Source organism: Gracilinanus agilis, chromosome 5 (genome assembly GCF_016433145.1).
Source record: "Gracilinanus agilis isolate LMUSP501 chromosome 5, AgileGrace, whole genome shotgun sequence".
In the NCBI taxonomy this organism is placed as follows: Eukaryota; Metazoa; Chordata; class Mammalia; order Didelphimorphia; family Didelphidae; genus Gracilinanus; species Gracilinanus agilis.
The window spans coordinates 89975042-89995991 of record NC_058134.1 but is presented as its reverse complement, the minus strand read 5'-3'; the positions used below and the strand labels follow the sequence as shown (position 1 = coordinate 89995991).

Below are 20950 nucleotides of genomic sequence, written 5' to 3'. Positions count from 1 at the left end.
AATTACCAGAGATCATCTAAATACAATATTTAGTGAGGGAATAGAATAAAAAAGGAAAAAATTAAACATTGAGATTTGACAGCTAATGTAACATTGATTCCTCTTGGTGCTGGTCCCTCCCCGTTCCACCCCAACCTACCTAATAAGGCCTAATATGGCACACACAAGCAGCATGAAATAAACATATGCCAGGAGTAACAGCTGGATGGGGCAGTAAGCAAAAATACTGGACCTGAAGTCAAGAAAACCTTCATTCTAATCATGCCTCTGAGACTAAATAGGCAAGTGATCTAGCCTTTGTTTGCCTTAGTTTTCTCAACTATAAAATGGGCATGAAAAAGCACTTAATTCCCAAGGTCCTTTTGAGGATCTAATAAAATAAAACATATAGAGTGCTTTGTAAATCTTAAACACTATAAAAGTAAGGCTATTATTATTCAATCCATTAAAACTTTAAAATAACCATTATTAATTCACTTTCCAACCGGAAATATTATGCACAATATGTGTGGTAAAAATTTGCAATAGCAGTAATGTATCATAAAATTTTACTTAGCCACTTAATAAATTATGTTATCATTTAATCATAGTTCTGGAGGTGATCTTGAAAATCATGCAAATAAAGTTCTATACCCTGTTCTTCAAATATTTCAATGAATCCATAAGCTCGTCTATAAAGATTACTTTCCCCAAATGTTACAATTTGCAATTTCATTCATATCTTTTTATTTTATGTAATTATTATCCATTGCTATTGCTACCCATAAATTCTCCTTAGAGGACTTACTTAAAGTGTTAATCACATTTTTTAATCAGTCCATTTAGAATCAGTTAGCATTTAAGCACCCACTGTGTGCCAGGTACTATTCTAGGTATACAAAGATAAAATTAATCCCTGTCCTCCGAAAGATTTTCTGTAGATACCAACATTCCATGGATACCAAGGGAGTATTCCAGCTACTCATTTATTACCTCTTATTTTCACTAAATGACTGACACACACTTTTTCTGATATCTGATTAATATTTTTATGCCATTTTGTTACATGTAAGTCATCAATAATATGCTATACCTTTTAAGTTATTTGAAATCTTTTTTCTTTGGACTTTGTGGTCTATTATTCAAAACTTACAATCCAAGAAGTCATCTACAATTAAATCAGTAACCTCTTCAAATAAAATCAATATCTATTTTACTGGACAGCTACAGTGTATGAAGCATAAGTGGACAGAGCAAAAGTCTTTTAAAAACAACCAATAAAATCCATTTACCTTCTGTTTCAGAAACAATACTAATTATCAGTTCTAAGACAGAAGGGCGGCCATAAGGGCTTGGAAATGGAGGTTAAGTGATTTGCCCAGGGTCACACAACTAGGCTGAGGTCATATTTGAACCCAGGACCTCTTGTCTCTAGGCCTGGCTTTCAAACCATTGAGCCACAATGCAATAGTCTTCTAACTACTCAATGCCTCAAGTCTCTCCCCCACTTCAGTCTATCTTTCACTCAAATGCCAAGGTGAATTTTGTAAAGCAAATATAGAAATATAGAAAAATTTAAACACTACCTTAAATAATTTCTGAGCAAATTTTTAAAAAGCAAATTCTATGATATCTTTTCTCACTATCCATGTTACTATTAACATTCCTATTCCTTCCTGTTGAAAGCTTCTAAGACTATTGCTTTTTCTTTTTTAACTTTTTAAACTTCGATATTAAAAAACAAGACATGCACAAGGCTTCCCTCCTCCAGAGATATCATTTGGCACCCAAACCCAAATAGTTTATTTCACACTTGGTTCTAATAATATCATAGCACTTTAGAGTACAAGGTGCTTTATATTTGTCATCTCAGTGGATAGTTACAAATGCAGGTACATCCCCATTTAGCAGATGAGGAAAGTGTGACACATAGTAAAGCTGACCATGATCTGGTAAATGGCAGAGCCCAACTTGAACCCTAGTTTTCTGACTCCCAGTCCATGTTCATCCTTCTACAACATATTGCTTCTCAAAATTCCTCTTTCTTAGTCTTCTTCCTTCCTGCATTATGCCCACTAGAATGATGAGGTCTTTAAAGCCCTTTGGATAGCTGCCATATTGGAATTAGAGATCAAAGGACACGAGAAGACAGCATCATAATGGATGACTGGATTGTAATAAAATTGATTATGCTTATCTGAATTTCCCCCATCCATCTCATAGAACTTTTGAAAAATAAGTCATTTATTATGCACTTATTTTTAAACAAGAAAACAAATTGGACATACATTTACAACTTTTTATACTTAAAAGTGAATTTTATATACAGTAAATCCATAGCATCTTAAAGTTATTTCTCCTCTAATCCTTTTACCATTCTTTGTCCACTCAGCTCAATATATATACATTTTCCTTTTTATGTAGTCAGTATGTGTACTGTTCTGCACATTTTATTTTCTTCGTTTTACATCATTTCTTATACATCTTTCTAAACAGCTTTATATTCCTCTTATTCTCAATTTGGCTATGTCATCTCCCAAAACAGAGAAACATTCAAAATGGCCCTCAGTCTCGGGCACTATTCCATTGTGATAGTGCTGACATAAAGAGGCCACCAAAAAAGTGGCAGAGGATAATGAAGAAGAACAAAAACATTACATTAACTCTGGAAACTCCAAGTATAATGTCTGCCCAACAACCAGTCAGCTGGCATTCCACAGGAGAAACTAAACCACAAATCAGTGTTGCCTGTGAAACAGTAAAACAGCCAGAGGAAGGGCTTCCATAAGTTGGGTGCATCCTCTCCTGAGGCTGTTTGGACATGGACAGAAATTATAGAAATTATATAGAATGAGAAGGCACAGTCATATTCTTTGCTCTTGCTATCTTTCACCTACAAGGATTCTACCCTTATGTTCGACAACTCCCAAATTCCTTTATCTAACCCTAACCTTTTATTATCCATCTTTCTTTTTGCCTTATTCCCCCACATTTCTCTGTTCTGACCCCCAGTCCTCCATCCCTCAGGACTTTCCCAGGTCCTCCTCTGTCCCGACCTGACCTTGGTGTATCAGTGAAATTCTGTTCTGCTCTCAGAGCTCAAACACACTTGTCATATTGTGGATCAAGCCCTGCCAAACCCCAGCCCTGTATTTCTCCATCATGTTTCCTTTACTTCTATTCACATAATGCTGATCATATCTGGAAGAAGTCATTAGGCCATACCCCCTTGAGGCTTTTCAGATTTATAATCTCTGAAGCAAAGCAGTCCTATGTCCTCCTCAGCATGTTGTCCCATTCATCAGGGTATTTGGGCCACATATTTCCTTCTCCCCAGATTCCCCGGGCACTCTTTCTCAGGACCTGCTCTCATCCTTAAAGGCAGCTGCTGGCCCAAAGGCTACAGTGGAGTCCTAGGCCCTGAAGTCAGGAAGTCCTGAGTTCAAATATAATCCCCGACATTTCCTGGCTTTGATGAAATTTTCAATTGTTTGAATTGCATTTGCATCCCCAGGGCTTAGCACGTGGTAAACACTGAATAAATACCTACTGAAATGCCCCATAGGGACTGCGCTAACCCGAGCTCACAGAATGGCTTGATTTCCTACCTAAGCCAAATTCAGCATTTTGTTTGCTTTCAACTAATCATCAGAAACTTCCAAAGTCAGCCATGTTTCCCTCTTTCCTTAGTTCACCGAAATCAGCAACAGGATACTGGCTTCATTTCAGACGAACATAGACGAGCTCTTCTCAGAAATCGATTACTGCATCGCTTCCAACAGAAGCATCCTTCAGCAGTACGAAGAGCGGTGCAGCCGGAAAATTACCGAGGAGGACTGGGAGAGAATACAAGTGCAGGTGGGTGGAGTCCCCGCGCTTCGGCTTGCCGGCATCCACGTGAGCCACCGCCGGGGTGGACTGAGCCGGACGGGGCTGAGCTCTGAGATCCCGAACCTTCCCAGCCTTCCTCTCACTAGGGAGTGCCGCCTCCTTTCCGGGTCACACCCGGGGCTTCTCCGCCCTAATGTCTTCGCCTTCCTCCCTGAGCCAGGCAGCCCGGAGTGCGGACGGTGGGCACCGATCCTCCTGCTCCTAGGTGCGAGGCAGCTTTCCCGGGAAAGGGCCCTCGGAGCCGCGGGGCCCAGGCTTCTCCGGGAGGGACGATTCCCGAGGTGACCTCTGGAAGCACCGGGAGGAGGAGGATGCCTTGGACTGGACACCGGTCTTCCGCCGGTGTGGCACGGGGCCGCCCAGCCGCCGTTTCTTCAGCTGTAAAGTGGGGACAGTAACGGCACCAAGGCTTGTTCTGAGTCCTGGGCGAGGCGTCAAAACACCATAGAATAGCGAGCAGCAGCCATTCCTGTTTCCCTCATTCTCTTCCCACCTGCAGACTGGCTTCTGATCTCATTGCTCAACTGAAATTTTCCCTTCCAGAATGCCTCTCCGCCCTCCTTTCTCTTGGCACCCGGGAGCGCCCGTTCCTCTCCAGGCGGCTGTGATGGCTCTCCCGGCCTGCCTTTCCTCTCCTTCGCAGCTGCCCAGAGGCCAGTCTGGGTCTGTGCCTGGCGTCCCGCCCTTCCTCTCCCACACCGAGATTCCCTCCGCTCCTCTTGAAGCTAATGATTCACACAGACTTACTTGTCCCCAACTCCTCTGCGGGCCTCTTAGGCCTCTCCTCCTAGGCCTCTCCTCTCAGCATCCAAACTGGGTCCCAATTTTCCCCCAGAGCCTCCACTCCTCCAGACTCCCCAGTACCGTGGGGGCATCCAGCAACTCAGGACCTCCTATCTCTCGACCTGGCTCTCAATCCACTAGAGATAGGAGCCAGGTCTAGAGATAGGAGGTCATGAGTTCAAATTTTGCCTCAGACACTTCCCAGCTATGGGCAAGTCACTTGACCCCCAGTGTTTAGCCCTCCCCACTCTTCTGCCTTGGAACTGACAGTATCAATAGCAAGACCAGAAGGTAAAGGTTTAAAAAAGAATTTCAAACCATATTTCAAAAATGATAAGATCTGTCAGCAAAATTTAGTCTCAATTCTCTTAAAAAGTATATTCAAATTTAGGACTGGGTCACTTCATACAGGAAAAGGAGTAGTTATTTTTTCAATATTTAATTTTTTCCCAATTGTATGTAAAAACGATTTTTAGCCTTTAAAAATTTTTTTGAGTTCCAAATTCTCTCCCTCCCAACTCACTGAAAAGGTAAGCAATTTGGTATAGGTTATAAATGTTCAATCATGCAAAATATATTTCCATATTAATCATATAGTAAAAGAAAACAGGAGGGCAACTGGGTAGCTCAGTGGATTGAGAGTCAGGTCTGGAGACAGGATGTTGTAGGTTCAAATCTGGCCTCAGACACTTCCCAGCTGTGTGACCCTGGGCAAGTCACTTGACCCCCATTGCCGAACCCTTACTACTCTTCTGCCTTGGAGCCAATACAGAGAAGTTAAGGGTTGAAAAGAAAAGAAAAGAAACTAAAAACAAGAAAAACAAAGTAAAAAAAGTTTGCTTCAGTCTGCATTCATCCTTCACCAATTCTTTCTTTGAAGGTAGGCAGCACTTTTTCATCATGTGTCCTTTGGAAAGTCTTTAGTCACTGTATTGCTGAGAACAACCAAGTTGTTCATCAAAAAATATTGCTGTTACTGTGTACCATGTTCTGATTGTGCTGCTCACTTCACTTTGCATCAATTCACAGAAGTCTTTTGAGGTTTTTCCCAAACCTTCCTCCTCACCATCTCTTATACAGCACAGTAATATTCCAGCACAATCACATGCCCCATCTTGTTCAGCCATTCCCTCAGTTTCCAATTCTTTGCCACCAAAAGAGCTGCTATAAATATTTTTATAGAAGTAGGTCCTTTTCCTCTGATTTTTTTTCTTTTTAACTCTTTGGGATACAGACCTATTAGTGGGTATTGCTGGGTCAAAAGGTATGCACGATTTTACAGCCATTTGGGCATAGTTCCAAATTGCTCTCCAAAATGATTGGTTCAGTTCACAACATCCACTCCAACATCTGCCACTTACCTTTTCTGTCATATTAGCCAATCTAATACATATGAGGTGGTACATCAGAGTTGTTTAAATCATTTCTCTAATGGATAGTGATTTAGAGTATTTTTCATATGATTATAGATAGCTTTGATTTCTTTATCTGAAAACTGTCTATTCATATCTTTTAACCATTTATCAATTGAGGAGTGACTTGTATTCTTATAAATTGATTCAGTTCTCTATGTATTTGAGAAATCAGGCCTTTATCAGATTCAGTTATGATTATTTCCCTTCATCCTATTTTTCTCCATCTCTGTCTCTGTCTCTGTCTCTGTCTCTCTCTGTCTCTGTCTCTGTCTCTGTCTCTGTCTCTCTCTCTCTCTCTCTCTCTCACACACACACACACACACACACACACACACACACACACACACACATACACCCTGTCCCTCCTCAAAAGTGTTTTGCTTGTGACCATCATCTCCAATCTGACTTCCCCTCTATCAGCTCCCATTCCTCTTAACCCTTTTATCTCCTACATCCCTGGAAGGTGACAAATCCCTAGACCCAATCCAACCCAAGTATTCTCTCTTTGAGCCAATTCAGATGAGAGTAAAATTCATGTGTTTTATATATATATATATATATATATATATATCATGCCACCTCTATCTTTCCCTCCACTTTTTTAGCCTTTTTCGTAAACCTCTTTATGTGAGATAATTTACTCCATTCTGCCTCTCCCTCCCCACTTTTCCCAATGCATCCTTCTTTCTTACCCTTTAATCTTATTTTTTTAGATATCATCCTATCCTAGTTAATCCACACCCTATGTCTATGTTTGCTCCTTCTAACTGCCCTAATGATGACAAAATTCTTAGGCATTACAATTATCATCTTCTCATATAAGAATTTTAATTTAACCCTATTAAATCCCTTAAATTTTCTCTTTCCTGTTTACCTTTTTGTCCTTTTCTTGAATCTGAAAAAGGAATAGTTAGACAATGGCAATTTCTAATCACTTAAATTGTCTAACTTCCCTAAATACTGGCCTTACAGGTTTATTGTAAACAAAGTTCTTTGTAAACTATTAAGTCCCTAATTTTGTGTAATGGATAAGAATGCTATATGGGTCTTACCAGGTGGGCTATTTCTTTACATATTTGACTGTTGTTTAAATTTTTACCCAAGTAACAATCCTTTAAAAATATTTTGTGTTGCAGGCATTTCACCAAGAGATATCTGATTGTTCCATTTGCCTTACACCGCTCTCTTTGAGCAATCGTCTTCAATCTGTGTTCCCAGAAAAAACTGATAATCATCATTCCCGGGAGACAGTTCTGTTGTCTTGTTCACACATGTTTCATCATAATTGTCTTCTGGCTTTAGAGGAGTTTTCCTTAGGAGAAATATATACTTGTCCCTTATGCCGCTCCAGCTATCAGAAGAGAATTCTTGAATGTTAAATTTACATTAAATTATATGGTTCTACTCAAGAAAAGTTATGTAAAGTTGAGAAAAGTTTGTCTTGATTTTAAAAGATTGACCAGAGACTTTGCTTATGTTTACTGTACCTACAACTCATCGGCAGTGAAATAAATATTAGTCAGCCTTCATTTTTGAGAAATTCAAATTGTATTTCAAAAGCAACAGAATCTGCCAGCAAATTTTAATCTCCATTCTCTTAAAATTTAAATTCAAATTTAAGACTTGGTTACTTAATACAGAAAAAAAGGAGTAGTTAGACAATGGAAATTTTCAGACTCTAAATTGTTAACAAATTAGATTTCCGATAGCTGTTTCCTTGCATAGTTCTGATTGGCTCGAAAGAAAGAAGTAGAGGAAGGAAAATGGGTTTTTGAACCATAGGGCTCTTTCAGATGTTCTCCTTTTTAGCAAGACAAAACCTAGGCTGGATCCTGGGAACCAGCACTACGACCCCTTCATCACTACATAAAAGTTCTGGGAGAGAACTTTTATGTTTACTTCAAGACAGAATCCAAGGGGGTTGGCCCCTAAGTATATTCGAGATAATTGAGAAAGCTTGTTAGGTCCATGTGTCAGCCTAAAAAGAAGAATGGCAAGCTTCTAGCACGTGTTTCATTATGGCACTCCACACAAAAAAGATAACCTCCAAGTGAGGGTTTCTTAAACCTTCTCCAAAACATCTCTCTGGGCCAAAGAGAATTCAGTAAAGAAGGCGATAGCAACTGGAAGTCAAGGACATTTTGGAGATTATCTGCAAAGGCACAATAACGTGTACCTTTAAAGGAACCTGGCTGCTAGGCCCAGGGTCCCCATCAAATCTTTAGAATAGAAGCAGGATATAGAGAACTCATTTTCCTTTTAGTAATAATAACAATATGCCTGAGCAGCAACAGACAACATCTGAACACAAACTCTACCCAGACTGGATGGTGTCCAGGCACCACCTCTACTTCTATAAATTTGATATTTGGCTGCTGTTATCATTTACATGGTAAGAAATAGACTTCAGAAATATATCACATATATATGTATATACATATAGTTCCAAATTTTCTTTATTTTTATTAACTATTTTAGAAATAAAATGTTCATATGTACACTGAATATATACATGACATTTCTCTTTGTTTTTGGAAGGATCATTACTGTTTGATGTAAAAACTTTGTATATCTAAACTACAAAATGAAAAATAAAGTTGTTTCCCATAAAAGTTATGTCTACAAAATATTTAATGGTATTTTCATCCTTTAAGACAACAGTAACTATGCTTCCCTATAGAAATGATGACAAAAATAGTAGTTTTCATTTGTATTCTTTTTTTATTGGTCTTAAAATTTTTTTATTAATTTTTTATTTTTAGAAAAATTTTCCATGGTTACATAATTCATGTTTTTACTTTACCCTTCAGCCCCTCAAACTACCCCCCCAACCTCAGGTAATTCACATTTCCACTGGTTTTAACATGTGTGATCAGTCAAGACTTATTTACATATTATTGATAGTTGCATTGGTGTGGTCCTTTCGGGTCTACATCCCCAATCATGTCCTCATGAACCCAAGTGTTTCTTCTGTGTTTCCTCTCCTATAGTTCTTCCTCTGGATGTGGGTAGTGTTTCTTTCCATAAGTCCCTCAGAATTGTCTTGGGTCATTGCATTGCTGCTAGTACAGAAGTCCATTACATTCTATTTTACCACAGTGTATCAGTCTCTGTGTACAATGTTCTTCTGGCTCTGCTCCTTTCACTCTACATCAATTCCTGGAGGTCTTTCCAGTTCACATGGAATTCCTCTAGTTTATTATTCCTTTAAGCACAGTAGTATTCCACCACCAACATATACCACAATTTGTTCAGCCATTCCCCAACTGAAGGGCATACCCTTGCTTTCCAGTTTTTTGCCACCACAAAGAGAGCAGCTATAAATATTTTTGTACAAGTCTGTTTATCTATGATCTCTTTGGAATACAAACCCAGCAATGGTATGGCTGGATTAAAGGGCAGGCATTCTTTTATCGCTCTTTGGGCATAGTTCCAAATTGCCAGCCGGAATGGTTGGATCCATTCACAACTCCATCAGCAGTGTATTAAGGTCCCAATTTTGCCACATCCCCTCCAACATTCATTACTCTTTCCCCTTCTATCATTTTAGCCAATCTGCTAGGTATGTGGTACCTCAGAGTTGTTTTGATTTGCATTTCTCTAATAGAGATTTAGAACACTTTCTCATGTGCTTATTGATACTTTTGATTTCTTTATATGAAAATTGACTATTCATGTCCCTTGCCCATTTACCAATTGGGGAATGGCTTGATTTTTTTTATACAATTGATTTAGCTCCTTGTATATTTGAGTAATTAGACCTCTTGTCAGAATTTTTTGTTATAAAGATTTTTTCCCAGTTTGTTGTTTCCCTTCTGATTTTGGTTGCATTGTTTTTGTTTGTATAAAACCTTTTTAATTTAATATAATCAAAATTATTTATTTTACATTTTGTAATTTTTTTAACTCTTGCTTGGTTTTAAAATCTTTCCTTTCCCAGAGATCTGACAAGCATACTATTCTGTGTTCACTTAATTTACTTACAGTTTCCTTCTTTATATTCAAGTCTTTCACCCATTCTGAATTTATCTTGATCTAAACCTAATCTCTCCCATATTGTTTTCCAATTTTCCCAGCAGTTTTTGTCAAACAGTGGATTTTTGTCCCAAAAGTTGGGCTCTTTGGGTTTATCATACACTGTTTTGCTGACGTCACTTACCCCAAGTCTATTCCACTGATCCTCCCTTCTGTCTCTTAGCCATAACATATTGTTTTGATGACTGCTGCTTTATAGTATAGCTTAATATCTAGTACTGCTAAGCCGCCTTCCTTCACATTTTTTTTCATTATTTCCCTTGACATTATTGATCTTTTGTTCTTCCAAATGAACTTTGTTATAGTTTTTTCTAATTCAGTAAAAAAGTTTTTTGGTAGTTTGATATAGGTATGGTACTAAATAAGTAAATTAATTTGTCCTACCCATGAGCACTCAATGTTTTTCCAATTGTTTAGATCTAGTTTTGTTTGGAAAGTGTTTTGTAGTTTTGTAGTTATGTTCGTATAATTCCTGTGTTTGTTTTTGTTAAAGAGAAATGTACTGTCTAACATCTACAAATATATATATTTCCTAAGAAACTGAATCTTGGTAAATGAAAATGTGTTACCTTATTCAAAATGTAAATCTTAGAACAATTTTAGCCGTCCAAAAGTGGAATGGGCAGTCTTGAAAGGTTACAGTAGATGCCTCCTTTATGGAGTTGTCTGGTCACCTATTGGAAATTCTTATCTAATCCAATAAGATAAGTATTTATTAAGCATGCAAGTCAGTGATGGTGAACATTTTAGAGACAGAGTGCTGTGCTCCTCCCCACACACACCCACAGGAGGAAGTGCTCCCATTGGGCTGCTGGGCAGAGGGGCGGGGATGTGAAAACAAAAAAGTCATCAGACCCAGTGGAGAGGGGGAGGGAGCAGCTCCGCAGGAGTCCCTCTGCCTTTCTAGTAATAAATGCTGGCAGTGTCAGGGAGGGCCTAGTGTTGTGAGGAAGATTAGATTAGGTATTGATTATGTATTGATTAGGAAGTACCTAGCAGGAAGGAGCTGGAGCTGGGAATTCCAGGTTGGAATGAAGGAGGAGGAAGTGTGTCTGTGCCCTGAGTGAGGACTCCATTAGTGATGGGCAAGAAACTGTTGCCAGCCTGGGCGACTCAGAGCAAAGAACACCCTGCTTCCTGATTTCCCCTGGGATCCTGTGTGGTGTGGCATCTAGCAAAAGGACAAGATCTACAGAGCCAAGAGAAGAGGTGAAGTTTGAGAACTGGAGGACAGTGCTTCAAGCAAAACCCTCTCTACTTGGTTCCTGAGACAACTTTAGCTCCTGGCATCCAGAGATCATCAGTGGATTGCAGTGAGAATCCCAAAGCCACAAAGCCCTAGCTATACTCAAGCCTGGCAGGTTCCAGGTTTGAGGCAGAAACCCAGAGACTCCATTTACAGCTCCTTGGGACCTGTTAGTTTAGATCACTAAGTTAGAGTAGAATAAGTCCTCCCATTGCCCTGTGGTTTTATCCTTTAGATTTTAAGTATAGAAATCGTTTCCCACCTTTTAGTCTAACATAATTAAAGCTGTTAAGTCCCTTTTACCTTGTTAGCCTGTTACTATACTCTGGTCTAGTGGAAGCTGGGTGACAGTTAAGATCAACTGCCATTCCTGTGGAAATCCAGTAAACTCTGGTCTCTTCACCCTGGTCCAGTCTCTCATAAATCCAAGAAGTGTGTTCCCACAAACCCCTTCGTTTATTATAATATCCCTGGTGACCCCATTACCTTACATATATTTTCCTACACTAGGTTCACCATCTCGGCACTACAAGGTGCTAGGGATATCAAGATAAAAGTGAGCCCTATCCTCAAGAACACAGTAGATCATTTAAGGAAGCAGAAAATGCAAAGGACTGGGGAATAAGTATGGCCCCTGAACTAGGCTACAACTGAAGGTAGTGTTTGCAGGGACTTGAGAACAAAGGAGCAGGAAACAAGCTTGAGAAACAGGTCAGTTTGCCTGAATCAGAAGTATATTAAGGAAAGTGGTAGGAAATGAACCTGGAAAAATTGGTTGAGGGCAGGTAGTGAGTTTTAAAATGTCAAACTGAATTTGCATTTTTATCGTAGGGGCAGGAGCCTATCCCTGAACCTTCTGAAGCAGGGAAGTAAAACAATTATTCATGCTTTAGAAAGTCTGTTTTGGCAGGCAGGTAGATGGAAAACTGGGGAATCAAATCCTTAGTTTTTACAATGTTCTTGGTGATAGGTGAAGAGAGTCCATTCAGAAGGGTAAGGAATATGAGGTATGTTGTGGAGGTAGAATTGATAAGATCTGGAAACTGGTCAGACTTCGGGAACTGAAAGCTGAAGAGTCTTCCTTCCAAGGTTATAAACCTGTGACTGGCAAGACGGTAATGTCCTCAGCAGAAACAGAGCTTGGAGGAGGAACCCATGTTTGGGGGATTTGAAGGGATACATAATTTCTGCTTTGGACAAGTTGCCTTTGGGTTGGAGGCTTATTTGCATAGACATAATAGAGTCCATAGGAAGAGATGAGATTACCCAGAGAGAGAGGAAGAGGACCTGGGACAAAGATTCAGGGTCCCAGGAGCAGACTCTTCAGGATCACAGGAGAAAAATCACCATTTTAGCTGGGATTGGAAGTAACAGCAAAAAAAAAAAAGTAAAGTATGATAATCTACTCTTCCAAGACTAACAAACTCCATTCCTCCTCCTCTAGCCCTCCTGGAGGCAACTAAGTGGCACAGAGGATGGAGTGCCCAGCCTGGAGTCAGGAAGATTCCTCTTCAGTTCAAATCTGGCCTCAGTCACATCCTAGCTGTGTGGCCGTGGGCAAATCATTCAACTCTGCCTCCATTTCCTCTACAAAATTAACTGGAGAAGGAAATGACAAACCACTCCAGTATTTCTTCCAAGAAAATCCTCAACGGGACGGTGAACCTCTCAACCCCTGTGAGAACCAGTGAAACCAATTCAGACTAGATTAGTTATAGCTTTCTAGTGGTTAAGGTTAAAAACCAGACAATTGCAACAGTGATGTTACTATTCCCCTTCCAAAGGGTCCAATCTGCTTGCATAAATAGAATTACAACGGTTGAGGGGTAGGAGAGTCTCTGCCGAGGTCTCAGGGTACCAGCCTGAGCCGGAAAGGGCCACTTCCTGTGGAGCTAGACAAACGCATGAGCCCCTTCCGGAGATGGAATGAAGAAGTTCCGGCTGGCCCCTGGCGGAAGTTCCGGCTGGCTCCTGGTGAAGGCGGCTGCCGGCAGATGACGGACATCAGTTAAAGGAAACGGACTCGTGTCTCGCTTGAACATTGAGGCTGGGCTGTGGCAGGGGAGTGAGACTTCTCTCAGCAGCAGCAATAGGGTTTGGAAGTGAGACCCGGCAGTGGGAGGTAACGTGGGTCTCCTATGAGCGAAGGTCGGTGATTGTGATCCTCGGGAAATGGATGCTTCCGTCCTTGGGAATGGTTGTGTGAGAAATCCTGGAATTCAAGAGTCCCAAGTTCCAAGGTGGAGTTTTGTCCGCCTAGAGAGAGATTTTTGTAATTACATGATCTTTGGAAAAAAGGACCACAATCAAAAAGACTGTAGCTCAAAGTCCAAAGCTATTCTGAGGCAGGGCAGGAGGGGAGAATTTGGCCAGCCTTCCAGGATGGTGGCTCAGTGCTGGTCAGACAGTGAAGGTCTGCCCATGGGCTTCACCTTCTGCCGATGGGATCATAAAGAGGCTGAAGAGCTTTTGGAATGTTAGGATTCCCGAGTTTTGTCCCTGCACACTTGTTAACCTGTTTTGTCATGAACAGCTTCAGTGGAAGGAAATGAGCTGTTCCACGAGGGATCGCCATTGGAAACATGGTCTTTTGTGGGAGATACTCTATTACTCCCGGTTCTTCTATAACCTGTTAGGTCATCTTTAGAAGAGTATGTTCAGGCTTCAATATCAAAGATAAGCCGGACTGCATGTGTACAAGCTATATCAGACTGCTTACATCTCAGGAAGAGGCGAAAGGGAGAAGGAAGAGAGAATGAATGGGAATCAACATTTTTAAAAATGTTCATTGTTGGGGGCAGCTGGGTAGCTCAGTGGATTGAGAGCCAGGCCTAGAGACGGGAGGTCCTAGGTTCAAATCTGGCCTTAGATACTTCCCAGCCGTGGGGACAGTATTGACTCCAAGATGGAAGGTAAGGGTTTAAAAAAAAAGTTCATTGTTTTTACATGTAATTGGGAAAAATCTTATTTAAAAATTGAAAGATAATCTAGAGCCAAGGCAAGCAACTAGATTAATAAAACTATATATGTATTGTGTTTTTTAAAATTAATATTCAGTATCTCCAAAGTATAATATTTATAGAGTTTTATTAATATTTAACTAGAGAGCTAGAGAACACAGGGAATATACCCCATTCACTTCATGTGGAAGGGAGAGCTAGAGGGAGTATTACCCAAAACTTATATACAAGTTTTTGCATGGGTCATGCAAAAGACCCATGTAAACAGAAAGGAAAAGGAATTGTGGGTAATACAGAAAGGAAGTTTGGGTAATGTAGTTTTAGGGATTCAAGATGGCTGGAAAATCTTGAATCCCTAAAACTACATTGCCCAAACTTCCTTTCTGTATTACCCACAATTCCTGTATTACCCACCCCTCCGACCCCCCCCCCCAAAATAGAGAGAGAGACAGAGAGACAGAGAGAGAGAGTGTTTGCGGGGGTGGGTGTTGTGAGGGGCTGAAGGGTAGGAGGTAGGAGGAATGGGAGAAAGAGAGGAAGGGACAGGAAGGTAGCCAATCCCCAGCCCAGCAGGGAGGAATTGACCAGAGCCCTTTGGGGGTCAAATAAAAGATCAGTGAGCAACTTAGGGTTTAGAATATTTAGGTTTTATTTAAATTAGAAAGGGGAAGGTCTGGAAAAACTAGGAGGTAGATAGAAGGGGAAAAGGTGCCGAAAGAGATCAGGGTAGATAGCAGAGAGCAAAAAGGTGCCAAACTTTCTCTTTTATACTTTTTCTGACACCTCTCACAAAGGAAGTGGGAGGTATCGGGGAAGTTGTAGCAGGGAGCCCTGGGAGATGTAGTCTTCCAGGGCTTACAATAATTTTAAATGACTAAGTGTATTAAGAACTCTGTTTTAAGAACTTGGAGGAGAAAAAACTCGATGTGATAGGAGCCATGATAAACCACCTTCAAATATTTAAAGAATTATTATGTGAAAGATGGATTAAACATATGTAGCTCCAAAAGGCAAAACCAGGGTCAACAGGTGGAATTAGATTTGGGCTTAATAAAAGGAAGAACTTTCCAATAGAGCTAGCAGTGAAAAAGCGATGGAAAGCCAGCATCCTGGTGTATCCCTGCAAGCTCTGCTGCTGGGAAAAGCTAAGGCTATAAACTGAATGAACTTCTGAGCTGGAATGGGACCAAAGGCAATGAAGGATCCTCACAAAGTCAGGCACAAGCATGGTGAGTCCCTGGAAGGGGGAGCCTGTGGAAGTCTGGAAACAGCAGCCAAAGCTTCTGTCCCATGATGACCCATGATGAGTGACCTTGGGACTCCTGGCCTAGGGGAGACCCAGGCCCCAAACATCTAGAGTCATATGGAGTCACGTGTAGCTAGGGTCCCTGGAAAGATCTGAACAAAGGCTGAGTGACCAAATGTTTATCAAGAATGTCCGCTATTGGGCAGTACTGAGACTTGTTATATTGAATCTCTGGGAGCCAGGAGTCCACACTGTTGATTGACAGGTGGATCTGTTGGATATCAGAATGTTCCCAGAGGGCCATGAGGACAGGGGAGAGTGGTTGTCCTAGGGTGGTATAAATACCCTGGCAGCCCTAACTTTTGGTTCCTTTCCTTCCCTGAGACCTGAGATCTGTGGATCCTGGTCTTTTGGGGATTGGAGACTTGCTGGGCTCAACCTTGCAAGATCTTCCTGTCTTGTTCCTGTAACATCCTTGTACCCAGACCATCATCTTCTGATTCTACTGCCCCTAGATATTAAGAAATCAATCATCTTAGTTATCTAGGTTTCCCAGGGCCCGGGAGGGATCCAGGAAGTGGGCAGGAGAAGAAGAAGAGGGTGGAAAGGGGTGGATATCCCAAAGACTGGTTAGGCATATCATCTATCAAAGAAGAAGAAGCTGAAACATTAAGCAGCAATTTGCCTACTCTGGTTTGGCTGTGGCCAGGCTGCACCAGAGGAGCTAACCATCCTGACTCAATACTTGCCTACAGATCTGAGGGTTTATCATTACCAAATTTAGTTAGGGTTTCCCCTCTATCCAATCCCAATACCCCATCTTTGTTAAATACAATCAAAGCCTTTAAAGTACCTTCCTGAAATGGTTATTTATAGCTTCTCTGGGAAGGGAGATATGCAGCCAGAGACAAACCGTTACCAAGATAAAGAGCCCATAATACACTATCAATCAACCCCACGTGGGACCTGAAGGGATATCATCCATTGACCTGAAGGATCCTGCCTGGGCACTCTTATAAAGGAGAGAGGTGTCATATCATCTAGCTAGGGCAAGCCTCAGTTGATCTTGCCCTAGCCACCTATCTGGGCTGTCACTGTTGTCACACGTTTACCAGTGGTAGTATCCAGTTTAGGGTATCCTCTCCTCTACATCTACCTTATAACAGACTTCCTGGTTAAGATGACGGCAGAGTAAAAAGCAGCTGCTTAAGCTCTCCTAACCGAAACATACAGGACTCCTCAAGAAGACATAAAAACAAATTCGGAGGAACAAAGGGACCCCACAACAGGATGCAGCATTGGCAGTACGTGGAATCAGGGCATTTCCATGCTATAAAGGGGTGAAACAGCTCTCACTAAAACACAAGCTGAGCAACCCCCTCCCCCACCCCCCACCACTTACAGTACCAAAGCCAGCGCACAAGAGTTAGAGCAAGTTTGGGGCACAGATTAAGTCCATGGCAACTACCTAGGGTCACCAGGGCCTGCTCCTGAGAGCAGCAAGACTTAAGACCCCAAGAGGCTAAAGAACGCGCGTGGACTTTGAACTCAGACCCTGAGCGTAGGCATGAGTGTGGGCGTGGAGGCAAGCCCAGACACGAACCCTGATCGCAGGTGAGGACTCGGATCTTGAGCACAGGCGCGGACCTTGAGTGGGGACCCAGTGCAAAAGGGGTTCACAACTGTGGAAGCAATGCCGTGAAATTGTTAAAGGAGCCTCAGGCAGAGGAACAAGTAAGGGGACCACCAGGAGGCTTGACTCTGAGAAAAACTGAGACCTCAGGAGCCTAAAGAAAGCAGACAGACCCTGAGTGTGAGGATAACCCTGAGAGGGCGCAGGGCTAACAATAGCAAGCCAGAGACAAGAACCCCAAAAGAGAAAGATCATCAAGAAGAAATCTGTAACACTCGGCAACTTTTACACAGATAAAATCCAGACAAAAGAGCAAACAGCAGAGGAGAACAAACAAGTAATCATATCCAAACCTTCCCAAAATAATGAAAACTGGCCACAAGCCATTGAAGAGTTCAAATATGAGATGATGAGAAAGATGGAAGAGATTTGGCGAGAGAAGTGGGAAATAGTTCAAAAGGAAATTAACAGGTTAGAAGACAGAAACTCCCAATTGGAGAAAGTTGCCCAAAAATCAAACGAAATGGTAAGCAAATTGGAAACAAAAATGTGGCAAGAAAATAACAGTTTAAAAGGCAGAATTTTGCAATTGGAAAGTGAGGCTCAGAAATCAAATGAAATTGAACACCAGAAATGACCAGATTGAAAAGGAAAACCAAAAGATTATAGCTGAAAACCAGTCCCTAAAGGCTAGAATTGAGCAATTAGAAGCTAATGATCTCTCAAGACAACAAGAACAAATAAAACAAAGTCAAAAGACTGATAAAATAGAAGGAAACATGAAATATCTCAATGAGAAAGCAACAGGCCAAGAAAACAAGTCTAGAAGAGACAATCTGAGAATCATTGGTCTTCCTGAAAAAGCAGAAATTAATAGAAATTTGGACTCCATACTAAAAGAAATTATTCAGCAAAATTGCCCTGAAGTTCTATAACAAGAGGGCAATATAGACATTGAAAGGATCCATAGATCACCCTCTACACTAGACCCAGAAAAGACAACCCCCAGGAATATACTAGCCAAATTCAAGAGCTTCCAAGTAAAAGAAAAAATTTTACAAGAAGCCAGAAAGAGAAAATTCAGATATCAAGGAGCAACAATCAGGATCACACAGGATCTGGCAGCCTCCACGCTAAAAGACCGCAAGGCTTGGAATACGATATTCAGAAAGGCAAAAGAGCTGGGCCTTCAGCCACGGATCAACTACCAATCAAAACTAACCATATAGTCACTTGACCCCCATTGCCCACCCTTACCACTCACTCTTCCACCTATGAGACAATACACCGAAGTACAAGGGTTAAAAAACAAACAAACAAACAAACAAAAACCATATACTTCCAAGGGAAAGTTTGGGCATTCAATAAGATAGAAGATTTCCAAGTATTTGCACAGAAAAGACCAGGACTAAATGGAAAGTTCTATATTCAACCACAAAAATCAAGAGAAACATGAAAAGGTAAATAAGAAACAGAGGGGAAAGAAAGAAAACTCATATTTTTTAAAATTGCCTCTTTAAGGGCTTCAATATGATCTAATTATTGGTATTCCTATGTGGAGAAATGTTATGTATAATTCTCTGTAAGGAACTCTATTCACTATTATAGTATTCACTATTATAGTAATTAGAAGAATTATTCATAGGGAGAGTTTGGAATACTAAATGGTCTAAGATGATATGGGGGTGGGAAAGAGGGAGGTGAATTGTAGAGGACACCAAGAGAAACTTGAATGAATAAGAAAAATAGGATATTCTATTACACACAAAGAGGGCACGGGAAGGGGAAGGGATGAGTACTATTATAAGAAGGAGAAGAAGAGAGCATTAAGAGGTAATAGTTAAACCTTACTCTCAGTGTAATTAACCCTGAGAGGGAAGAGTAGCTTTATCCATTGGGATATAAAACGCTATCCAACCCTACTAAGAAAGTCAGAAGGGAAAAAACAAGGGAAGCAGGGCAGTGGGGGGGTCATAAAAAGGAGGGAAGAAGAAGGGGGAGGGAATTCATTAGGCCTTAAAAATAGAGGGGAATAATAAGGGAGGGGGTAGAAAGGGTAGTAAATCAAGGGAGGTGACAAGGGTTATTGGCATAAAGCAAACCACTGGTTTAAAAGGAAATAGTGTAAGAAAAAGGGGTAGAACTAGGAGAGGATACCAAAATGTCGGCGAATACACAACTGATAATTATAACTCTGAATGTGAATGGGATGAACTCGCACATAAAAAGGAAGCAAATAGCAGAGTAGATTAGAAACCAAAATCCTACCATATGTTGTCTACAAGAAATACATATGAGGCGGGTGGACATACACAGGTTTAAGGTGAAGGGCTTGGGCAAAATCCTTTGGGCATCAAATGAGAAAAAGGCAGGAGTGGCAATTATGATTTCTGACAAAGCCAAAGTAAAAATAGATATGATTTAAAAAGACAGGGAAGGTCATTACATCCTGATTAAAGGCAGTATAGACAATGAGGAAATAACATTGCTCAATATGTATGCACCAAATGGCATAGCAACCAGATTCATAAAGGAGAAACTGGCAGATCTCAAGAAGGAAATAGTAAAACCATAATAGTGGGAGATCTAAATATCCCTCTTTCAGATCTAGATAAATCAAACTAAAAAATAAATAAGAAAGAGGTAAGAGAGATGAATGAAGTTCTAGAAAAATTAGATTTAATAGATATGTGGAGAAAAATAAATAGGAACAAAAGGAATACACCTTTTCAGCTGCACATGGAACATTCACAAAGATTGACCATGTAATAGGGCATAGAAACATTGCTAACAAATGCAAAAGAGCAGAAATAATAAATGTAACCTCAGACCATAATGCAATAAAAATAACAATTAGTAAGGGCACATGGACAGGCAAATCAAAAACTAATTGGAAATTAAATAATATGATTCTCCAAAACCAGCTAGTCAAAGAAGAAATCATAGAAACAATCAACAATTTCATTGAAGAGAATGACAATGATGAGACATCCTACCAAACTCTGTGGGATGCAGCCAAGGCAGTACTCAGAGGGAAATTTATATCCTTAAGTGCATATATTAACAAATTAGGGAGGGCAGAGATTAATGAATTGGGCATGCAACTTAAAAAATTAGAAAGCGAGCAAATTAAAAATCCCCAGATGAAAACTATTAGAAATACTAAAAATCAAGGGAGAAATTAATAAAATCGAAAGTAAAAGAACTACTGAATTAATAAGACTAGAAGCTGGTATTTTGAAAAAACAGATAAAATAGACAAAGTACTGGTCAATCTAATAAAAAAAGGAAAGAAGAAAACCAAATTGACAGTATCAAAGATGAAAAGGGAGACCTCACCTCTAATGAAGGAGAAATTAAGGCAATCATTAAAAACTATTTTGCCCAATTATATGGCAATAAATATAACAATCTAGGAGATATGGATGAATATTTACAAAACTACAAATTGCCTAGATTAACAGCAGAAGAAGTAGAATACCTACATAATCCCATATCAGAAAAAGAAATTGAACAAGCCATCAAAGAACTCCCTAAGAAAAAATTGCCAGGGCCTGATGGATTCACAAGTGAATTCTATCAGACATTCAATGAGCAACTAATCCCAATACTACACAAATTATTTGATATAATAAGCAAAGAAGGAGTCTTACCAAATTCCTTTTATGACACAAATATGGTGCTGATTCCAAAGCCAGGGAGATCAAAAACAGAGAAAGAAAACTACAGACCAATCTCCCTAATGAACATAGATGCAAAAAT

General features: G+C 40.3%; 1 protein-coding gene across 1 annotated transcript in view; it reads left to right on the top strand.

Annotated features, from left to right (window-relative positions):
* Positions 1 to 7447, top strand: part of RNF32 (ring finger protein 32) — a 63802-nt gene extending 56355 nt beyond the window's left edge. The window contains exons 7-8 of the mRNA XM_044678626.1: positions 3670 to 3837; positions 7205 to 7447. Coding sequence (XP_044534561.1) covers positions 3670 to 3837; positions 7205 to 7447 — 411 coding nt within the window. The remainder of the gene's footprint in view (positions 1 to 3669; positions 3838 to 7204) is intronic.
* Positions 7448 to 20950: the final 13503 nt, after the last annotated feature.